This window comes from Gopherus flavomarginatus, chromosome 4 (genome assembly GCF_025201925.1).
Source record: "Gopherus flavomarginatus isolate rGopFla2 chromosome 4, rGopFla2.mat.asm, whole genome shotgun sequence".
Taxonomy (NCBI): domain Eukaryota; kingdom Metazoa; phylum Chordata; order Testudines; family Testudinidae; genus Gopherus; species Gopherus flavomarginatus.
The window spans coordinates 75,845,474-75,867,454 of record NC_066620.1 but is presented as its reverse complement, the minus strand read 5'-3'; the positions used below and the strand labels follow the sequence as shown (position 1 = coordinate 75,867,454).

Here is a 21,981-nt window from a genome sequence, read left to right as displayed (position 1 = left end):
TTAGCAGCAACACCTTGGAAGAGTAACTGCTGCGTATGAGCAACATTTCCCCTGGGAACACTTCCCCTATTGTGAATTGTCCACTCACTAACAGCAACATAGTCGCCACATAAGAGCAACATTTGTGATGTTGTGACATCACATCTTCTGCTTACTTGCATCCTTTTCTGTGTGGCAAAACCAGACAAAATGCCAAGAGGTCTGTCACTTAAAGAAAAAAATACAGATTATCTGAGACTGTCAAACTCCGGGGACTACTCAAAACCAGACTGTAGTCAAATGGGAGTTGCACAGGTAGGTTGAATTCGGAATATGGAAGCAGAAGGATAAGCTTTTGGCTAAATATGAAGACGGACTATCAAATAGTTGCCATAAGTGCAAGTGTGAAGGAAAATCCCTTGATTTCAACCAGGCTCTCTTTATATGGTTCAAGGAGAAGACACTGCTTGCTGAACTTGCAATCAAGGAAAAAGCCCATCACCTTGTCGCTTCACTTGGATTGAACGATTTTAAGGCAAGTGATGCCTGCTTTACCAGATGGAAGAAATGCTTTAGTGTCGCTTACCAAAGACAGCATAGCAGTGGGAACAACTTCCTCACATTCTTGAGAAGTTTTGACCGGCTGACATCTACAATGCTGACAAAACAGGACTTCATTTTAAAGGGCTCTGTGACAGAGGACATGTAGAAACGAAGTTAAAGCTAGAAGGAAGGAAAGCTTTAAAGGACAGGGTATATATGCCGATCTGTGCTAACACTGATGGGAGTGGCAAACGCCTGCTATTCATGATCAAGAAGTCAAAATGACCCAGATGCTTTCCAAAGGATTTCAGTAACTTTCCCCTCGATTATGTCAGTTCAACAAATGGTCATCAACTGGCTAAATGTGGGATCCTCAGCTTCGTTTGCAGAGCTATAAGATATATCTTTTATTGGATAACTGCTCTGCATACCCTCAAGGAGTGGTTCTCACTAAGATTCAGCTTGAATCTTTACCCCCAACACAATATCTTTGATGCAACCTATGGATCAAGACGTGATTAAGAACATGAAGGGACATTACCGATCAAAAATAGCAAACTGGACTATTGTTGTCCTTGATGTGGACCCTAATACACATGTTCAGACATTCCTGAAAACTGTAAATGTATTAGACTGAGTTCATCTTGTTGCTGAAGCATGGCAAGATGTAAAGCCGACAATTACCAACTGTTTCAGGAAAGACAAAGATGTTGTACCAGTGGAGAGTGTGCAAGACAAGGATATTAAAGAATTTGACAACCTCCCAAATGATTTTCCACTTCCAGTCAACAAGGAAAAAAAGAACTCAGTAGCTGCTGTGGCTGAGGATTTGCTCATGTTTGGAGAGCTAACTGATGAGGAATTACTGAGCACTGCAACTGTTGCAAAGCCAGAGAAATGAGATTGTGTTGATGAGACAATCATAACGAAGACAAAGAGAATGATCTTGATCAAGTTCTCCCTCCAATAAACTGAGTTGTTGAAGGCTCTGAACACACTTTGGCACTATTCTCAGCTAGAGGAACTTGGTGACAGGGTCTACAGGTCTCTTTGGGACACTGAATACCATTTTCAAAACAAAACTGACTGAAAAGCCAAGAAAATTAAGACTTCTGTCACCTGAAATTAGTTAGTTTATCCATTCTTTTTTTACAAGTTGATACACACTGTATAAATAGAGTACACTTTGGTGTGGAATAATACTTCAATTTAGGTTACTACAGTATTATTATTTGCTTAGCAGACATCCTAATCCAGGACAATTTACAGTGCGTACAAAGTACACGCAAGTGCAAGTACAAAAATGTTTACAAGTAAGAGCAAGAGGTTGGGTTTCTTGTCATGGTTGATGTTTGATTCTTCCAAAAACAAAAATAAAAATGGACACTTTTATATTGTTAACTCAATTAATACCACTTTCTTGATACAATATGGTAATAGGCTACAAATGCAGAGCAGAACACGTGTTTAAAAATGTACACTACATACACTAATGCAATACTGAAGCAATAATAATAAACATACATCATATTGTTAGCACGTACTGTAGCTATTTTACATCTTGGAAAAAGCAGGCTGCCTTTGGTCAAACAACACACCCCTTAACAGCAATTTAGGAGCAGCATAGCAAAAGGGCATTGATATGTTGTGTCTACTGTACACACTTCCAAAGATTTTTATGTCAATTTCTTCAAATTCTTGTTTATCTTCTTCTCTCCCTCCTCTGTAACGCCTTGTCTACACTATGGAAAAAAGTAGCTCTAAGCTACGCAATTTGAGTTATGTGAAGAGCATAACTCAAGTCGACATAGCTCAGATCTACTTACTGCAGGGTCCACACTATGTGATGTCAATGAGAAATGCTCTCTGGTCGACTCCTCTTACTCTTCTCGATCCAGTGGAGTACAGGAATCGACAGGAGAACGATCTGCAGTCGATTTAGCAGGTCTTCTTGACCGCTGATTCATTGTTTGCCTTGTGTCAATCCTCCGGTAAGTGTAGACGAGCCCTAAGTGGCTATTATCTACTCTCCCTATGGACCATCTTCCATTTCTATGACTTGCTTTGTTCAAGTCTCTACTCCCAGAAGTGACTTTAAATTCCACATTGATGAACATGCTGACTCCACTGCCTCCCACTTTCTTTAATTTATTTGACTTTTCATCTCTGGTTTCATCCCCATATTCAACATCTGTGTCACTGTTGATCTGACCTTCGTGAAGAACTGCTGTCTCCACTTTTGTTACATCCAAGTTCCCCACTGTTCAAACCTCACCATTTCTTTTTCAACGTTGCTTGTGCTTTCACATTTTCCTTCCCCTAGCCTTCCTCCTCATCTGAGTACTTGATGCTTGCCTTCAACTGGAACTTCTCTTCTCCTGATTTCTCTACTCTCTTCTGTTACTATAGTTACTCTCTCTTATTCCTGGCTGTTCCCTATTTCAACATCTGCAGTTCTCATCTTTCTCTGGTGGAAGTCCTATGAGTAGTCAAATCTCAACTTTAAGTTTGTCGAACACTTCAGATCTGCTTAGTTTCCTAACGAATAATACTGTTTCTCTTCTTGGATTAAATTCCCTGGACTTCAACTGTGTGTTCTTTCAAACAATTCTAAAGATATTCTTTTATCATACAATAAACATAGAAAACACTGCATGAAAAATAACCCATTACAATACTGCACAATCCATTTTTTCAGAGAAATAATTACTTTTCTAAACATGGAGGGTCATTTTAGAAAATAGGCTTGTAAATATCTGTAATGTCCTATGGTAACATTAAGTTTAGCACATGCTTAGAGAGGACTACAGAACTACAGGGTATATTATTAAACAACAGTTAATATTCAGTAAGTAGCTTTCTAAATAAATGGCAATACTGAAACAATTTTATAAAAGGTTTGAAAAAGGTAGAAGTATCATTTTAGATAAAAGGAATGGATTTTTAAAAAAAAGCTGGCAAGATAGAGTTGGCTCTCTTTCCACTCTAAATCTCAAATTTCCTACATGCTAGACTGCATCAGATAGTGTGAAATATGTTAACTGTCTCCACAGCCTCTGAAGAAGCAATAGCACATCCAGCTACTTTGATAGCGTTAATATTCAGCAAGAAACGTCACACTCCCATGCTTTTGAGTTTCACACTTATCACTCTGGCTTTGCACATTGCTTTTTCAATGTGATTCTTAAACTTACTATGCAAGAGAGTCCCAACAGCAATGTGCCAGTACACTTGAGAGCAGATCATACCACTGAATTAGCACAAATCTGATCATGAATTCTGAAGTAAAACTGTATTAATCCATTTTCTGCAACAGATGTAATTCATGTCACATGACAAATAGCAAAAGAAGAAAACCTGACTGATATACAAGCACAAAAGCAGTAATAGTACAGAAATTGGTATCCATATATGTTACTGAATGGCTAATAAGGTAAAGCAGCAAGATATACAGTCAAAGTGCAGCAACAATTATAATATTGCCAAAAGAGGGAGAAAGAAAGGAAAGGACAGAAGTGCTTTGAGCTCCCATATCAAGTTTCACCGACTGTAACAAGACTTGATCATTAAAGTAGCCTCCCTGCCAATAAACAAGACAGGTTAATTTTTTTAAAACAAAAAATTGTGTAGGGCCCCTAAGCTCAACTTTAAGATCTCCCTGTTAGAAATGGAAATCTTTTATTCTTGACATCCTTTTCCTAAGTTTGAATCTGTTTCCAATCTCAGGACAAAAAAAAAAAAAAAAAAAAATCACAGCTACAGGACTAGCCCACCAAGTTTCCTGATGCAAAAATTAAAGAAATAAACATTTTCTTTAAAGCAGTAAATTCAAATCTTAAAGATTACAATTTTTCTGATCTACCGTCAACTCTTTTCCTCCTCTCCTCAGACATTTTTAAAAAGTCAATTTTGTGCTAGAAAACATGCCACTCTGGATAATCCTGGAGTCTAAAGCTCTTTATCCACAGAGAAAGATGGGCAGCATCAGTACAAGCTGCCTGGTATTGCTCCATAAATGTGCTTGTATGTCATTTGGGGTAGTGGTTTGTGTCATGTTTGAAGTTTTCACAAGAAAAGGGAATGGCTCCATCCAGACACTTCACAAAGTCTTCTAAGTAGTCAGATAATAACTTCATTACAACCCACATAGACTGGATTTCAACTAGTAACCTCTCAACAAAAGGCTCCATAACCCATCAATAATTCCCCTAGTTATAGTCTGGAAGCAACTACAGTTAACAGACTGGTATTTTTAAGAAAAAAGGAATTAAAAAACTGTTCTGTACTGAGTATTGATTGATTGAACAACCAACCATACTCTGCAGAATTTTAACTAACATGCTCTGTGCAAAAATTTGTGCAAATATTTTTTTAATCATAATTGTATTGAACACATTATTTTAGCTCACAAAATGTCACTGCAAAGATGAAGCAACCCTAAAACAGGTATTATTGTTTATATTTCTAGTCTCCTAAAACAAGTAAAACAATAAATAAATAAATAACATGTTTTCCAGACAATCACTACACTACTTCTCCTCTTTTAAATACAGAACAAAAAGGTTAATAAAATATTTACAATTCTCTGAACAAAGTATAGCTGCTGATTGACAATCAAACTTTAGATTTAAGGTAGATATTTTACATCTTTAATTAGTAAAATATAGAGAGTTGTGCAAATCCTACTAACTTAGGTCTTATGAAACAAACAAATTAACCCAACAACTCTCCAATACATTAATGAAATGGAGGGACGGGGAAGAGAGGTAAGGAGCAGACAAAACAGAACAGTACTGCTTTTTTGTACTTGAAGGCATAATTCTTAGAATCAACTCTATGAACCAGTGGCTGTGACTGAAACCAAAGAAACACAATCTATTCAGAGGATTGCACAGCTACTTCAGACAATAAAGCTAAGATGTCTAATTATTGGTATATGCTACAGAGTTCAGCTAGCAAAATATAAAAATATATGTACCTTAATGTAGTCTTTTTGCCACATACAATGTATTGGCTAAAAACGTTTCCTTGGAATGAAACCTTAGGCTGACCTAAGTTTAATGCTGTCATCAAGGTAATTTATAAGTGGACTATCAAAATGAACTTTGAATGGTTAGTAGTTATAGTAACTGTTGCGTTACATGTGCTGTCCATAGAGATGGACAAAGATACCTAGCAACAATAGAAGGTATACATAACAAGGAAAGTCAGCTCTAGAAGACAGACTGAAATAATCAGTGATCATAAGGTTACTCTATATGGTTCTCATGCTGAAAAGTATTGGAGAGCTCAGCACCTTGCAGGAGTGAACTCCAACTCTCCTATTCATGTTTTAGAAATAACATTAAAATTCTCCCCTCACGTTTAGTCCTAAACAAAACTTTGAAATTTATAAATTACGTGACCTTCTACTGTGCAATTAAAATAAAATATAGAGTTAATGTAATCTGGTTAACTTACTATTATTCACAGAGATAGAAAACATGAAATGAGAAACTACAAACATAGATGATTTTAGTATCAAGGTTACTAGAAATAAAACACTGGCCTCATTCTAGCAAGCTGCAACTCTATTTTTCTTTGTTGGTAAGATGTATGACAAAGAACAAACATGGAGCAGTGCCCATGACAAGAGATAAAACAACCCAATTATCACCAGGTGTGTATAGAAAACAGAATTATTTGAAGGCCAGTGATACTTCTAAAAACCTTTAAGTATTTAGTTCGCCAACATTTTTCAGCAAAACACTGATATGCAACACCTGAAAGATCTTGCTTAAATACAATTTTCAGGACACTAAAGAAAAACTGATGTGAGGGCAAAAAGATTACAATATATGCAGGAACATTTACCATAGAAATTTTTCAAGTGCCTGGACAACATAAGTTGGAAGGGGAAATTGTTAGTGACGAAAAATTATTTGACAGAAAGGAACTATTTCAATATCTTAACTGTTAATGTTCTTTTAAAATAGGTATAGGGCTCAAATGTTTCCACTGTGGTGAGCTTTGTATTAACCCTCCACTACAACATTCTGGAATTAAAATGTTTTTTGTATAGATTTCCAGATATAGACAATTCCATAAATGATTAATTATATTTAAAATTAAACCAATCTCATGTAGCAATCTTCTTTTTAATTTTTCACTAGTATCAATTCACTCATAAAATAAGAATAAGAACAACTAATTATCTCAGCATATAAATTAAGAATGACTAAAATATTTTTGGAACCTTAAAAACAAAGCTTAAATACTACACAATTCATAATGCAACTCGATAATGGTCCACCATAATCAATCAATCATCATACTTCAGTGATCATTATTTCAGTGATCTAACATTTGGGAGAAAGGTGGTATGATTATATATACACACATGAAAAATCATATCTAAGGCTGTGAGTTTGTCATGGAGGTCATGGAAGTTATGGATTCCATGACTTTCCGTGACTTCGGCAGCAGCCAGTGCGACTGGCTCAGGGGCAGCTCAGGCAGCCCCAGCACCAGTCATACCAGCCACCGCTGGAGCAGTCCTGGGCCACTGTGCCCCTCCCCCGAGCAGAATTTGGGTGTCTGAGGGGGGTAGGGGGTTGGGGCACGGGACGGCTCTGGACCGCACTTACCTGGGGGTCTCCCTATATATGAAAAAAAATGTAGATTCAAATGAAGTAAAAATCTTAAGCGAATCCACGTGTTCCATAGAATCTCTATACATAGAAATTTCATGCTCTAATAAAAATATAATATTAGGGATTTATTATCGACCACCTGACCAGGACAGTAATAGTGATGATGAAATGCTAACAGAAATTAGAGAGGCTATCAAAATTAAGAACCCAATAATAGTGGGGGATTTCAATTATCCCCATATTAACTGGGAACATTTCACTTCAGGACGAAATGCAGAGATAAAATTTCTCAATACTTTAAATGTCTGCTTCATGGAGCAGCTGGTACGGGAACCCGCAAGGGGAGAGGCAACTCTAGATTTAATCCTGAGTAGAGCGCAGGAGCTGGTCCAAGAGGTAACTATAGCAGGACCGCTTGGAAATAGTGACCATAATACAATAGCATTCAACATCCCTGTGGTGAGAAGAACATCTCAACAGCCCAACACTGTGGCATTTAATTTCAAAAGGAGGAACTATGCAAAAATGAGGGGGTTAGTTAAACAGAAGTTAAAAGGTACAGTGACTAAAGTGAAATCCCTACAAGCTGCATGGACGCTTTTTAAAGACACCATAAAAGAGGCCCAACTTAGTTAAGAATCACAGTAAAAACTAAAAAAAAACCATGGTGGCTTAACAACCATGTAAAAGAAGCAGTGAGAGAGAAAAAGACTTCCTTTAAAAAGTTGAAGTCAAATCCTAGTGAGGCAAATAGAAAGGAGCATAAACACTGCCAAATTAAGTGCAAGAGTATAATAAGAAAAGCCAAAGAGGAGTTTGAAGAACGGCTAGCCAAAAACTCCAAAGGTAATAACAAAATGTTTTAAGTACATCAGAAGCAGAAAGCCTGCTAAACAACCAGTGGGGCCCCTTGATGATCGAGATACAAAAGGAGCGCTTAAAGACAATAAAGTCATTGCGGAGAAACTAAATGGATTCTTTGCTTCAGTCTTCACAGCTGAGGATGTTAGGGAGATTCCCAAACCTGAGCCGGCTTTTGTAGGTGACAAATCTGAGGAACTGTCACAGACTGAAGTGTCACTAGAGGAGGTTTTGGAATTAAATTCATAAACTGAACAGTAACAAGTCACTGGGACCAGATGGCATTCACCCAAGAGTTCTGAAAGAACTCAAATGTGAAGTTGCGGAACTATTAACTAAGATTTGTAACCTGTCCTTTAAATCGGCTTCGGTATCCAATGACTGGAAGTTAGCTAATGTAACGCCAATATTTAAAAAGGGCTCTAGAGGTGATCCCGGCAATTACAGACCGGTAAGTCTAACGTCTGTACCGGGCAAATTAGTTGAAACAATAGAATAAAACTGTCAGCTACATAGAAAAACAAACTATTGAGCAACAGTCAACATGGTTTCTGTAAAGGGAAATAGTGTCTTACTAATCTATTAGAGTTCTTTGAAGGGTCAACATGTGGACAAGGAGGATCCAGTGGACATAGTATTCTTAGATTTCCAGAAAGCTTTTGACAAGGTCCCTCACCAAAGGCTGTTACGTAAATTAAGCTGTCATGGGATAAAAGGGAAGGACCTTTCGTGGACTGAGAACTGGTTAAAAGACAGGGAACAAAGGGTAGGAATTAATTGTAAATTCTCAGAATGGAGAGGGGCAACTAGTGCTGTTCCCCAAAGGTCAGTCCTAGACCAACCCTATTCAATTATTCATAAATGATCTGGAGAAAGGGGTAAACAGTGAGGTGACAAAGTTTGCAGATGATACTAAACTGCTCAGGATAGTTAAGACCAAAGCAGACTGTGAAGAACTTCAAAAAGATCTCACAAAAGTAAATGATTGGGCAACAAAACGGCAAATGAAATTTAATGTGGATAAATGTAAAGTAATGCACATTGGAAAAAATAACCCCAAGTATACATACAATATGATGGGGGCTAATTTAGCTACAACGAGTCAGAAAAAAGATCTTGGAGTCATCGTGGACAGTTCTCTGAAGATGTCCACGCAGTGTGCAGAGGCGGTCAAAAAAGCAAACGATATGTTAGGAATCATTAAAAAGGGGATAGAGAATAAGATGGAGAATATATTATTGCCCTTGTATAAATCCCTGGTACATCCACATCTCGAATACTGTGTACAAATGTGGTCTCCTCACCTCAAAAAAGATAACCTGGCACTAGAAAAGGTTCAGAAAAGGGCAACTAAAATGACTAGGGGTTTGGAGAGGGTCCCATATGAGGAAAGATTAAAGAGGCTAGGACTCTTCAGCTTGGAAAAGAGGAGAGTAAGAGGGGATATGATAGAGGTATATAAAATTATGAGTGATGTGGAGAAAGTGGATAAGGAAAAGTTATTTACTTATTCCCATAATACAAGAACTAGGGGTCACCAAATGAAATTAACAGGCATCAGTTTTAAAACAAATAAAAGGAAGTTGTTCTTCACGCAGCGCACAGTCAACTTGTGGAACTCTGTACTTGAGGAGGTTGTGAAGGCTAAGACCATAACAGCATTTAACAAAGAACTGGATAAATCCATGGTGGTTAAGTCCATAAATGGCTATTAGCCAGGATGGGTAAGGAAAGGTGCCCCTACCCTCTGTTTGTCAGATGATGGAGATGGATGGCAGGAGAGTGATCACTTGATCATTGCCTGTTAGGTTCACTCCTTCTGGGGCACCTGGCATTGGTCACTGTCGGTAGACAGATACTGGGCTAGATGAACCTTTGATCTGACCCAGTACAGCCATTCTTGTGTTCTTATGTTCTCCTGGAAGTGCCGACATCCCCCTCGCTCAGCTGCTAGGTGGAGATGTGGCCAGGCTGCTCTCCATACTGCCTCCGCCTGCAGGGAGCACCACCACAGCTCCCACTGGCCATGGTTCCTGGCCAATGGGAGCTGCGAAGCCAGCACTCTGGGAGGAAGCAGTGTGCAGAGCTGCCTGGCCACACCTCCACCTAGCAGCTGAGCAAGGGGAAATGTCCCAGAGCCTGACTCACCCCGTCCTGTGCCCCAATCCCGTGCCCTCTCCCACACCCAAACTATGCTGTTGCTTGGCGGGAGGCACGGAGTCAGGTAGGAAGCCTGTCGGCGAACCCTCCCACACCACCAGTAGGGGTCCCAGGCCACGTGCTGCCGCCTATATCTCCCCTCGCACAGCACTCAGGTCACCCTCCACCAGCACCAGTGGCACGCCCAGGGAGTGTCACTCCAAGTTTTAGTCATGGGTATTTTTAGTAAAAGTTATGGAAAGGTCACGAGCTGTGAATTTTTGTTTACTGCCCGTGACCTGTCTGTGACTTTTACTAAAAATACCTGTGACTAAAATGTAGCCTTATTCATATCATCTTTCTCCCAAGTGTTACAGTAAGACCCCTTCCTGGGTGGACACTCATGGAGAGCACCCTTTCAGCAGCTCCTCCTAGCTAAACCAGAAAAATCTGTGAAAGCACCTCTGGCGAGCATAAATGTGGTAGTGATGTACTGGGAAGGTGGTGGTCTCTCGTTCAGCCATATTCTAAACCAGGGGTAGGCAACCTATGGTACGTGTGCCAAAGGCGGCACGTGAGCTGATTTTCAGTGGCACTCACACTGCCCAGGTCCTGGCCACCGGTCCAAGGGACTCTGCATTTTAATTTAATTTTAAATGAAGCTTCTTAAACATTTTAAAAATCTTATTTACTTTACATACATCAAGAGTTTAGTTATATATTAAAGACTCATAGAAAGAGACCTTCCAAATAAGTTCAAATGTATTACTGGTACGCAAAACCTTAAATTAGAGTGAATAAATGAAGACTCGGCACACCACTTCTGAAAAGTTGCCGACCTCTGTTCTAAACTCAGGTTAAATACTCCAAGGAAACCTACCAGTAACCAGTGCAGATTATGAACATCAGTCCAACAGATTCTCTGCATGACCCTTCTTAATAAACTGATGACTGCATTCTGCACCAATTTTGCCTTCTAGATGGTTCCAAGGTGTAAAGCCACGAAGAACAGATACTACACTTGATCTACAGTAATATAGGTCACAAAGTATAAACAACTATATACCACATTGAAAAGAAATGGTCCTATTTTTCTCTTCCTGAAGAGAAGAAAAATATAGTACTCAGTCAATTAACTGTGACCTAAGCATCTAAGTGTAGCTAAAAAACACTGAACAGGATTACCATTAAACAGCAAACCTGTGCTACAAATAGTAGAGACACTTTCTTAATCTGGGATTCTGTAATCATCTCTGACAATATTTCCAGTTGCTTCTCCAAGTCTACTAGTATTACTTCACTTTTATCTTGGTTGACCATTAGCCTCATTCAATCCCCAATTTCATTCAGATACTGGGTTATTTGTACTACTGTATCAGCTATAAAAAATTAAATAGCAAAGCAGTCAATTATCACACTGAAGACATTGCATGCTGCAGCCTATATCTCCTTACTAATTTATTCTACTGTAAACACATTAGATGGTAAATTCTTCTAGGCAAGAAGCTTGTCCTGTTACATATCTCGTAAATCTCCCAGGGTCCTACCCTTTAAAATGTTCTAACATCCCCTCCCCCTCTCAAAAAAATCTCTCTCTTACAACAGCCTTTTATACAAGATAAAGTAGGGCATATTTATCTACCATTAGTGTACACAATGAGCTCTTTATGAGGTATGAAAAAACCAGAATGTAACTTACTGGTAGTATTGTTCATAATAACTACACATAAAAGATGGCTTTTCAAAACTGCTTTTTGCACTGGAGATTTTGATATGGCCATTAATGGCTGCATTAAAAACTATTGTTTTATTGAATAAATACAAATCTCAGATACATTCAGTTTAAACCAGGTACATCCCTGTTGTAATAGCTAGCCTTGCCTTTTATTGTTTTTGGACAAAATGCAGTAGAGGGTTTGAGAGTAGTCATAATAAATAAAAAGTAACATCTCTGCTTTATATTTTAAAAATTTTCTTACTAATCCGCCTTTTAAATACTGTCAGGAAGATCAAGTAAGATATTCACAAAGTGTTTCAGGCCCAGATTCTGAAAACACATATACGCTTTAACTTTACTACCATGAGTAATCCCTTTGCAGCTTAGAAGACTATTCATGGTAATAAAATTAAGCATGTGTATTTGGAAGCTCAGGGACTAAGAGAAGCAGCTATTCAGGTAACAGTTGCAACACCTCAAAAGCAGTGGCGGAAGTCCCTGGGGTGGCGGGAGTCCCCACTGCTGCCTGCAGCGCTGGCTGAAGTCATGGTGGTCTTTGGAAGTCATGGATTTCGTGACATCCGTTACCTCCATGAATAAATCGCAGCCTTAATAATCACTATTCAGAAGCTACAACAAACAGCAGCACATTCATAGTAACCATTTTCCTGCACGGGGAATGCAAAAGATTAGATCAATTAAAACTCCTGGCAAGATCTAGAAATGAAGAGTCCAAAAAACTGAACAGTTGGCAAACTTAATTCTCAAAAGAAATATAAATCTAGTGTATTAAATCCAAATTTTGAACAGTTACACATGGAAGGCTGATGCAATTACCTGCAACATCAGCTCACAGTCATCTCTTCCAACAAAAATCATCTCTCGTGGCAGCCTGTGGCGGGTGCCTCCACTGCTCACCAAAAACCAGGACGTTAAGCTCATTTTCTGCTTAGCTGCTAAGTCCTTGGCAAAGCTACGTCATCCTACAGCAACACAGAAAGAGAGGGAGAGAGAAATCCATTTAGTTATTTTTAGCTATAGCTCCTACTCAGCAAGTGCTGTGAGCAGCATATATAAGGAATCTGAAAAAAGCAGTTCTCAAGAGCACGTATATTTCCCAATGGATTGAATCCAGATGTCATGCGAAGTGAGACAGATTACTGGATTTACATAAAATCTGAGGGCTTTGGTTCATGTAATTAGACACATTCAATTGAATAGGAAGGCCTATTCAAAATAAATCCGTAGCTAGTTAAATAAGCAATGCCTGAGTCACGTTTTCAGAAAGCTTTTAACGTCTAACTGCTTATTACAAAGGAAATTAATACATAAAATGTCACATTTGCACCATCAACAAAAGACAAGATTAGATACATTCTCTTTCAGAGAAGAAATGAATGTAAGTATTTTTTATTAATCCATTTGTCTGAATATCAAACAGTACAGTTTCATTTTCCCAAAAAACAAATTATAAAGAGAATTAAAAATGGAAAGAAACTGTAGGAATATTTAACTGTGCCCCTTCCCAGTAATCTGAAATTAAACAGTCCCAGCAAAAATGTATTAGTTATTTGCTCTTCATTTGAGAAATTTAAAAGCAGCCATTACTAGAACACATCTTTCAAATGCAAGTTTAATTTACAGTAAATCCTCAAGACACTTTATAAAAAGATAATTATTAAAAACCAAATCAAACAAAAAATATTAAAAGCTGTAACAGTCCTGAAGCATAGTTAGTAATCAATATTTATATAGTCACTTGATTCATCAATGGACAGTCTAGGATATAGGACAGTAAAAGTTTCTTTGGATGAAGAAAAATACAGCCATTAAATACCCTGAGAGTTTGAAAATTAATACGATTTAATGGGGAGGAGGGCACCAATGTGAGCAGCTACTGGATAATAGACAAAAATTGAATTAGGAGCACTCATAAAAAAGCCTTCAGTAGTCGAGCCTTGGAAAAATTTAAGTATTTATCAAGCATTCCAAGTCTCTTGTTAAAAAAAAAGTAGCAGCCAGACAATATTCCAGAAATATTCTAGTTGATAGAATATCTAGTAAGATATTCTAGTTGTGAAACCTGAGAATAAATCCACTGACAAAGATCTATGTCAATACAGCACCAACATTCCTTTCATTAGGAGAGGGTCTCAATATGAGTTGCCAACCTGAGAGCCCCCATCTCAATCAAACAACTGGCATTTTTGGTTCGGTTCTAGATTTCATAACATTATGTGAAATTGATATCTTTATCACATTTCAAAGTGGCAAACTCAACCGGACAAATGGATGGAGTTTGCAGCAGATCATGACATCATCTGCTTAACAACAAAAATGCAGTGTAGAATGTGAAGACAAAGAGTAACATGTAAATGCAGAATAATAATATGGTCCCAGCAATGATCCAAGAGGCAAACTACAACACGAAGTAGAGAGAGACTGATCTGAATTGAGGCATAGTAATCTCTGATGTTAATAGGAATGAAGTAAGGTCAAAGCTGTATCTGACAGCCTAACAATAGAGCATAAATGCACTGAAGGGCAATTATGGCAGATGCTAAAAACTGAAAAAACTAGTCTGAGCTCTACATCTGGACTGGTAGTTTTTGTACACGTCAAATCGAACTTATTAGAAATTGGCTAAAATTTATACATGGCTTCCATTGCTGTAGGTTTCTTTAGCAAATAAACTAAAGCTATTTTAATACGAGTGTCTATACCAAGGTATTCTTGTATTCAGAGATGCAGGTCACAGAATGTAGGAGAATTAGCTTTCCATAGGTTCTACCACATCAGATATTTTTAAAACAAGAATGTTTCCAATTAACGTTCTCCCAATGAATGTAAATAGTATGGGTAAATGCAACCTACAGCTCAGAAAATATGAATAAAATTGTTTCAGTGTGACAAAACATATCAAACATCTACAGAGAAGACAATTTCATGAATAAAAACCTGCAGAAATCTCATGTATTTTAGAGAACTGCTAACCAAAACAAAACAGTTTATTTTTCTGAGAGAGAACTAAGTTAACCTGATTTTATTTTCCAGCTTTTAAATCTTATATTTTTGTTTTGTTCTGATTGCAAATGTACTGCATTCATAATCATAAACTATCTAGTTCAATATATTTCTTACTGCTTTTACTCTGCTCCTCTTAATCTTCCATCTGCTTACTGCTATAAAATTTGGGGGGTTGTTTTGTTGCTCTAATTTGAATATCCAGCTCAAACTGATACCCAATGAAGTTTTATTTGAAAAAAGAAGTTTAAATCCAATTAAGGTATTTGGCATATCTAGATTTTATCATCAATAAGAAAAGTAACAATTTTGATTTTTAGAATACAGACATTAACAATTAGGTCAGCAACAACCATGTCACAAACATTCCAGAAAACTATAAATATTGACAGTGAACAGAATAAATTAAGATAGCTGAAAAAGATCTTAAATATTTATCGTTCTGAGCGATCATAGCACTGCTTGGCAGCACATTTATAGTTAAGGGCCTGTCAGCATTACCATCAAACAATGCTAGCGTTGTTTCAAACAGCACTGGCTGAATTGTGACAAATCATCAATCCTGATGCATATTTTAATTTTAAAATATTCTTTAGAACAAACCAGTGTCTTTGATCAATGGGGCTATACAGACAAATCTAGCATTTCAAAACACATTGAAAATCTAGAAAGCAGCAGCACCAGGTTATGTTTTAATAACTTTAGAGCACTGATATGCCCTATATAGTTTAATTTCATACTTAAATATTTTGAAGTAAGCATATATATATTTTGCCTACAATTAAATTATGTACAGCAGGTATCATGAAAGCTGACATAACCTTAGTCCCAGATTTGGACCTTAGCGTCCAAAATATGGGGGTTAGCATGAAAACCTCCAAGCTTAGTTACCTGCTTGGACCTGGTACCTGCTGCCACCACCCAAAAAATTAGAGTGTTTTGGGGCACTCTGGTCCCCCTGAAAAACCTTCCCTGGGGACCCCAAGACCCAAATCCCTTGAGTTTCACAACAAAGGGAAATAATCCTTTTTCCCTTCCCCCCTCCAGGTGCTCCTGGAGAGATACACAGACACAAGCTCTGTGAAACTACACAGAGAGACTCTCCCTCTTTGTTCCCAATCCTGGAAACAAAAAGTACTTTCCTATTCCCCCAGAGGGAATGCAAAATCAGGCTAGCAATTCAACACACAGATCTCCCCTTGATTTCTTCCTCCCACCAATTCCCTGGTGAGTACAGACTCAATTTCCCTGAAGTAAAGAAAAACTCCAACAGGTCTTAAAAGAAAGCTTTATATAAAAAGAAAGAAAAATACATCCGAATGTTCTCTCTGTATTAAGATGATACAACACAGGGTCAATTGCTTAAAAGAATATTGAATAAACAGCCTTATTCAAAAAGAATACAAATCAAAGCACTTCAGCACTTATATTCATGCAAATACCAAAGAAAAGAAACCATATAACTTACTATCTGATCTCTTTGTCCTTACACTTAGAAACAGAAGATTAGAAAGTAGAACTACTTCTCCAAAGCTCAGAGAAAGCAGGCAGGCAGAAAACAAAGACTCAGACACTCAATTCCCTCCACCCAAAGTTGAAAAATCCGGTTTCCTGATTGGTCCTCTGGTCAGGTGCTTCAGGTGAAAGAGACATTAACCCTTAGCTATCTGTTTATGACAAAAGCTATCGGTATTTTTTAGTCTGTTTTGTTCCTGTAATTTTACAACATTATATTAGGTAAATGCCTTGCTGGTAGTACACAGACTATGATTTTAAAAGATCACAAGCCAAGAAAATGGGCTGGGCATTCCACCTTTAAATCACTCAATTGTTTCAGATATTACAGTTGTTCTAGTTCTTTATCAGAGGCCACAGTAAGCCTACTGTACATCCATTATGAGTTGCAATATCTAGCCATTGTGGTCAGACTTCAGGATAGAATGGTAATTATAACTTTGGATTTCCTTGCTTTTGTAAATTGGTGTTAATTTCCAACGAGGGAGCTAAAAAACAACTAAATTATATAATAATGCAGAACTGAATACAGATATGAATTAATTTTACTGAAATTCTTACCGACACTACAGTGAACATTTCAAGTCTATGAAGAAAGCAAACTGCACATGGAATTTCAATTTGCATCTTACACTAAAGAAAACTCCACTTTGCTATAATAAAGCAAAACTGTTCTCAAGACCAGCAAAATAAATTTTAAATAGTACATAAAATTCAATATATCCACTGATCTTGAAGTACATTGCTTACTTTAAATAAGTTGGTGAACAATTCACAGTTGAAGACTTGCTGATGTTGGCAAGAAAGTTTAATTCTGGGTAATTTTAAAACTGTAATAAATATCATAGCTAAGTTTTCAGACTTTTGTTGTAGTTATGAAATGTTTTCTATGTCTGGAGAGGTAACAGTGTTTTGTAGTTCAAGAACTATGAATTTTGGAAACTTATTCTGCAGTCTGTAAGTATCAACAAATTTATTATACTCACAGTTGTGTCAAACAGATGATGCACCAGCTGGGAAACTAGCTACATCATTTATATAATGTAATTAAATTCTAAGAACTGGGGCCCTGCATTCTGCAGCCAAGAGTTGGGTGTAACCCAATTCTGATATATCTGCAGATGTCTTGCCAAGATGATTATTTTGATACGCTAAAATGACATCACTGTAAGATAAGCCTTAATTTTAATTATTAAGTATTAATCTCAGATAGCTGAGCAATTAGCCTACATTTTTATAGTTGCTCATGGCTAGCAATAACCAACTGATTTATGCAATCAGATAAGTAGTGAATGTAAGATTGAGCCCCTGGGGAGCAAATACACACACACCATGCTTAGCTGTAAGCATGAAGTAGTCCCACTCCATGATTTCCAGTGGGATTGCTCATGTGCTTGAAATTAAAACATAACTAAATGTTTGCAGGATCAAGGCCTACAATTTCACTGGTCTTCTCATATAAGCTGAGTATCAGTAATACAATTTTGTAAAAATTTTTTTAAAATAAACTTCTTAGAAAATATATAACCTGTTACCACCACTAATACATATGATTTAGGTGGTGCTGGTAATGCTTTTTTATTTTTCGGAATTGCCAGCAAAACTAAAATCCATTATTTACCCAGCTTAGCCTCATGTGCTCAGCACTTCTGCAAATCAGACTCTATGATCTCAAATCAGGCACCTAGAAAATGAGAAACATACCATTCATGACTACATGTGAAAAGTCTGGTTTAAGTGACTTGCCCAGCATCACACAGGAATTCTATTTATTTAGTGTTTGCATATTCGCTGAGCCAAGCAATAGATATATAGATATAGATATAGATTATTAGGGTTGGAAGGGACCTCAAGAGATCATCTAGTCCAACCCCCTGCTCAAAGCAGGGCCAATCCCCAAATGGCCCCTTAAGGATTGAACTCACAACCCTAGGTTTAGCAGGCCAATGTGCTCTTAGTGGCCAAGCGAAGCTCAGAGCCCACTACTGAATTTAGTTAGTGGGCACTCCTTGACAATGTGTATCGCTGTTTTATCTGCACTGCAGCTTGGATTGTTTCAAAGACCCCAATGGTGCTGGTTGGTTGCACAGCGGCCTTGCCCAGTATGGAATCGGTTAAGAAGTGTCCACTGATGACGTGGCAGGTTGAAGCTGGGCAGCCATGCCGTAGGGACTGGGCCAAGGAACTGATTGATGGTTGATGTTAAGCACCAGTCTTCCTGCCACAGGGACTCAAGTGTCACGTCCTATCATGGCAGCCTTCATCACAGTGGGCGTAATAATGAAAGATGCGTATCTGGTGGACTAAAAAGATCATTGAACAAGGGCAAGCTTGGGTTGACATACACCTTCTCAAGCAGCCTGCTTGCTGTAATCTCCCTCCTGATTTAAGGGGGAACAATGTGGCTCAGAAATGGAAGCCATGAAGGATTAGTTGGTTGGAGAGTTCCTATGATGATGCACATTCTTGAGTTGAGTTGCATGTCAAAAAGTTTGGTGTGTGCTGAGTGACTCCATATTGGTGCACAGTACTCTGCTACTGAATAAGAGATGGCAAGACTGGAGCATCCGCTCCCCATAAAGAACCTGACAGTTTGCTAAGAAAGTTGTTGTATGTCTTGTCCTTGGCTACTATTTGCTCAGGTGGCTTTTCTATGTTTGGTCAAGGGTCATGCCTAAGTAAACTGGGTATGCTTCAGTGTCTGCCCATTTATTATGATGTTTAATTCCCTCTCACCATTGGCATGGTGGAGGCGGAATGTGAGGCAATGGATCAGCATTCTTGTAGTGCCACCTGTCAGTAGCTGGCACAGTCGAGGGAAGCTAATGATCCTCCTAGCACATCAAATTCTGCAAGCTCATACTTGAAGAATCCCGGTATCGCCATTGGGATCACACTCCAACTCTTACAACTCAATCTTGAGGGTTTATCAAACAGCCAAGTGATATTTAATCAGGAACTCTATGACAGAGGTAGAGACAGAATCCAATTCTCTAGGGCAGCATTCAACTGACCTAAACATTACACTGGCCCTTCTGTTCCTGCAGTTTCCTGCCTCATTCATTCTATGTTTTCCAGCTTCTGCAACAAATGAGGCACGTGTCCTACAGACAGACTACACAGCCCTGATTTATACTGAGAGCAGGTTCATCCTGTGCACTGAATAAGGAAGGGGTCCTGTGGAAAACATAGCATGTGATGATATAATTAAAGTCCAGTCATAAAGACTGTCATAATGCATATGCACTGTGGGGAGGGGAGTGGAATTAAAAATGTACACGCAACCTAAATTCATTAATTTCCTAACTTTGAAGTGCTTGACTTTTCACATTTAACATTCTTTTAACATAGTTTTTGTTTGTGTGCTATACTGTAAACATTTGAATGGGAAAAATTGTTCCCGACGAGAAAATGAAGTAGACTAGGTGCATCAGGAAAGAGAGAGAGGTGGATTAATATCTCTATTAGATAGAACACTCCTGACCTTTCTGATGTTAAAAAAACAATTCATTAATTTTCTTTTTCTGGCCACCTCCCTTCTTCCCTCAGATAATTAGTTTTTAAAGCTGCAGCAGATATGGGAATAAAAAAAAGTTAACTATGATCATGTTTCCAGTGTTTTAAATTTAAAATGTATTTTACAGTGTTGCTGTTTTAGAAGTATCCTGTATGTGCTTTCTTGAAACCAAAGTACCTTTGATCCCTCTAAGCCATAACAAGAGAATATTAATGTTTCAGTTGGAGGGAAATTTCAGTTTATTACACTGCTGCTAAAAATATTCTATTTTTTGTTTGAATGAAATACTCAGGGGTTTTCTTTCTGATGCCTCTATGATGTTACATGAGACCATTTGATCACTGTTTTCAACAGACAGGAAATAGGAAATAGTTATAAAATTAGCTTATATTTAAGTCGAACATAAAACATTATTGGTTACGTAATACACAGATTTTTAAACAATAAAATTACCATACGCATATTACAAAAGGTAAAATGTATTCTACATATAACAGGAACATCTATATGACTTCAAAAATCAACAAAAACAGATTACTTTTCCTTACCTAAGCCTATGCCTTATAAGAAGACTCACTAAGAACCTCTCACTGAGACATAAGTCATCTAAGAGGCATCACTTGGTATACCTTCACACTCCTTGTGGAATTTGCAATGCTCCCTTTTAAGTCTTTCAGGTTATTTCACAATGAGAGACATAATTTGAGACTACAACCTCACTCAGATGATTCAGGAGCACTTGTTATCTCTTATTCATTCTTTAAAACACACAGAGTCAGAAAACCAAACATTTATTTGTTTGGGCATCCAGTTCCCTGCCTACTTTGGGAGCACTAAGTCTTGATATAAACAGTTGACAAGAAGTGCATCCATGTTTGTAGATGCAATAGAACATGCATCTACATTTGGACAGGCACAATAAACCATTCTTCAGGTTCTATGGCAACTGACTGGAATGATCTTACATCACGTACTGGCTATGAGGAAAAGTCTATAAAAGTCTTAGAGTAGGAGTTTCTCATCTGACAGTGCTGAGGAGATGGCAGGAGATGAAAATGCCTCAGAAAAGCAAGCAACATTTTGGGCTAATGATTATGCACCCTAAAATAATGCAACCTGAGGCAACAGTGCTCAGAAGGGGAAATGCAGAACCTTTCACCTTGGCCCTTATGCACCAAGCAACTGAGGGCAGGTCTACACAAACACTGCAGCAGTGCCACTGTAGAGCTTCAATGAAAATGCTTCTCCCATCAACGTAAATATTCCACTTTTGAGAGGTGGCAGCTATATCGACGGAAAAAGCCCGCCCATCAACATAGCGCTGCCTACACAAAGAGTTAGGTCAGCATAAAAATGTTGCTCGAGGTATCGATTTTTCACACCAGTGAGTGATGTAGTTATACTGACATAAGTTTATAGTGTAGACCTGGCCTAAGAGTACCCATAAAGGGTGATGAAGGACCCAAAATAATGGGGTGTAAAGTCTACTGCACTATAAAGCAAATAAGCTATGTTTGGAAAAAGCAAAATTCCTTTGTAGCATAGCACAGAAGAAAATGTTACTCAGATGGAAAAAGTAGTTAGATCCACCCAGAAGTTTGATACCAGACCAATTATTTGTCTGTATTCATAAACAGGACAACCTCTGCTGTTTGTTTCATCCTGTAGATTTTCTCTCTTGTAGATTTCACAATTTCTCATTTGCACCTGACTCAGTACGCAAATAGCCATACAGCGTCAGACATACGATACAAAATGCACAGATGGCCAGACAGGAAGACAGGTGTCAGTTACCTTCTGCCTAAAAGGAAAATCTCTTAAATATGTCAACACCTGATGATCTGCCTTAACTCTAAGACCTTTCGATACATAACTCCTTAAATATTATCCAAAGTAAGATTTCAGAATGATTATGACGACCAGTAGGCTACTGGCTCTCGCTAGAGACCTCACTTGCCACCCTTGATGAACTATTATGCAGGTATCTCATGCAGGGGATCCCAATAAAACTCTGTGCACACCCTGCGCCTTCTGCCAGTTGGCACAAGGGTGTC

At 38.1% G+C, this 21,981-nt stretch overlaps 1 protein-coding gene across 9 annotated transcripts in view; it reads right to left on the bottom strand.

Annotated features, from left to right (window-relative positions):
• CEP170 (centrosomal protein 170) overlaps positions 1-21,981 on the bottom strand; it is a 207,499-nt gene that overhangs the window by 149,088 nt on the left and 36,430 nt on the right. For all 9 annotated transcript variants that reach the window (XM_050950377.1, XM_050950371.1, XM_050950373.1 and 6 more), the window contains exon 2: positions 12,709-12,854. In XM_050950377.1, coding sequence (XP_050806334.1) covers positions 12,709-12,813 — 105 coding nt within the window. In that variant the 5' untranslated portion in view covers positions 12,814-12,854. The remainder of the gene's footprint in view (positions 1-12,708; positions 12,855-21,981) is intronic.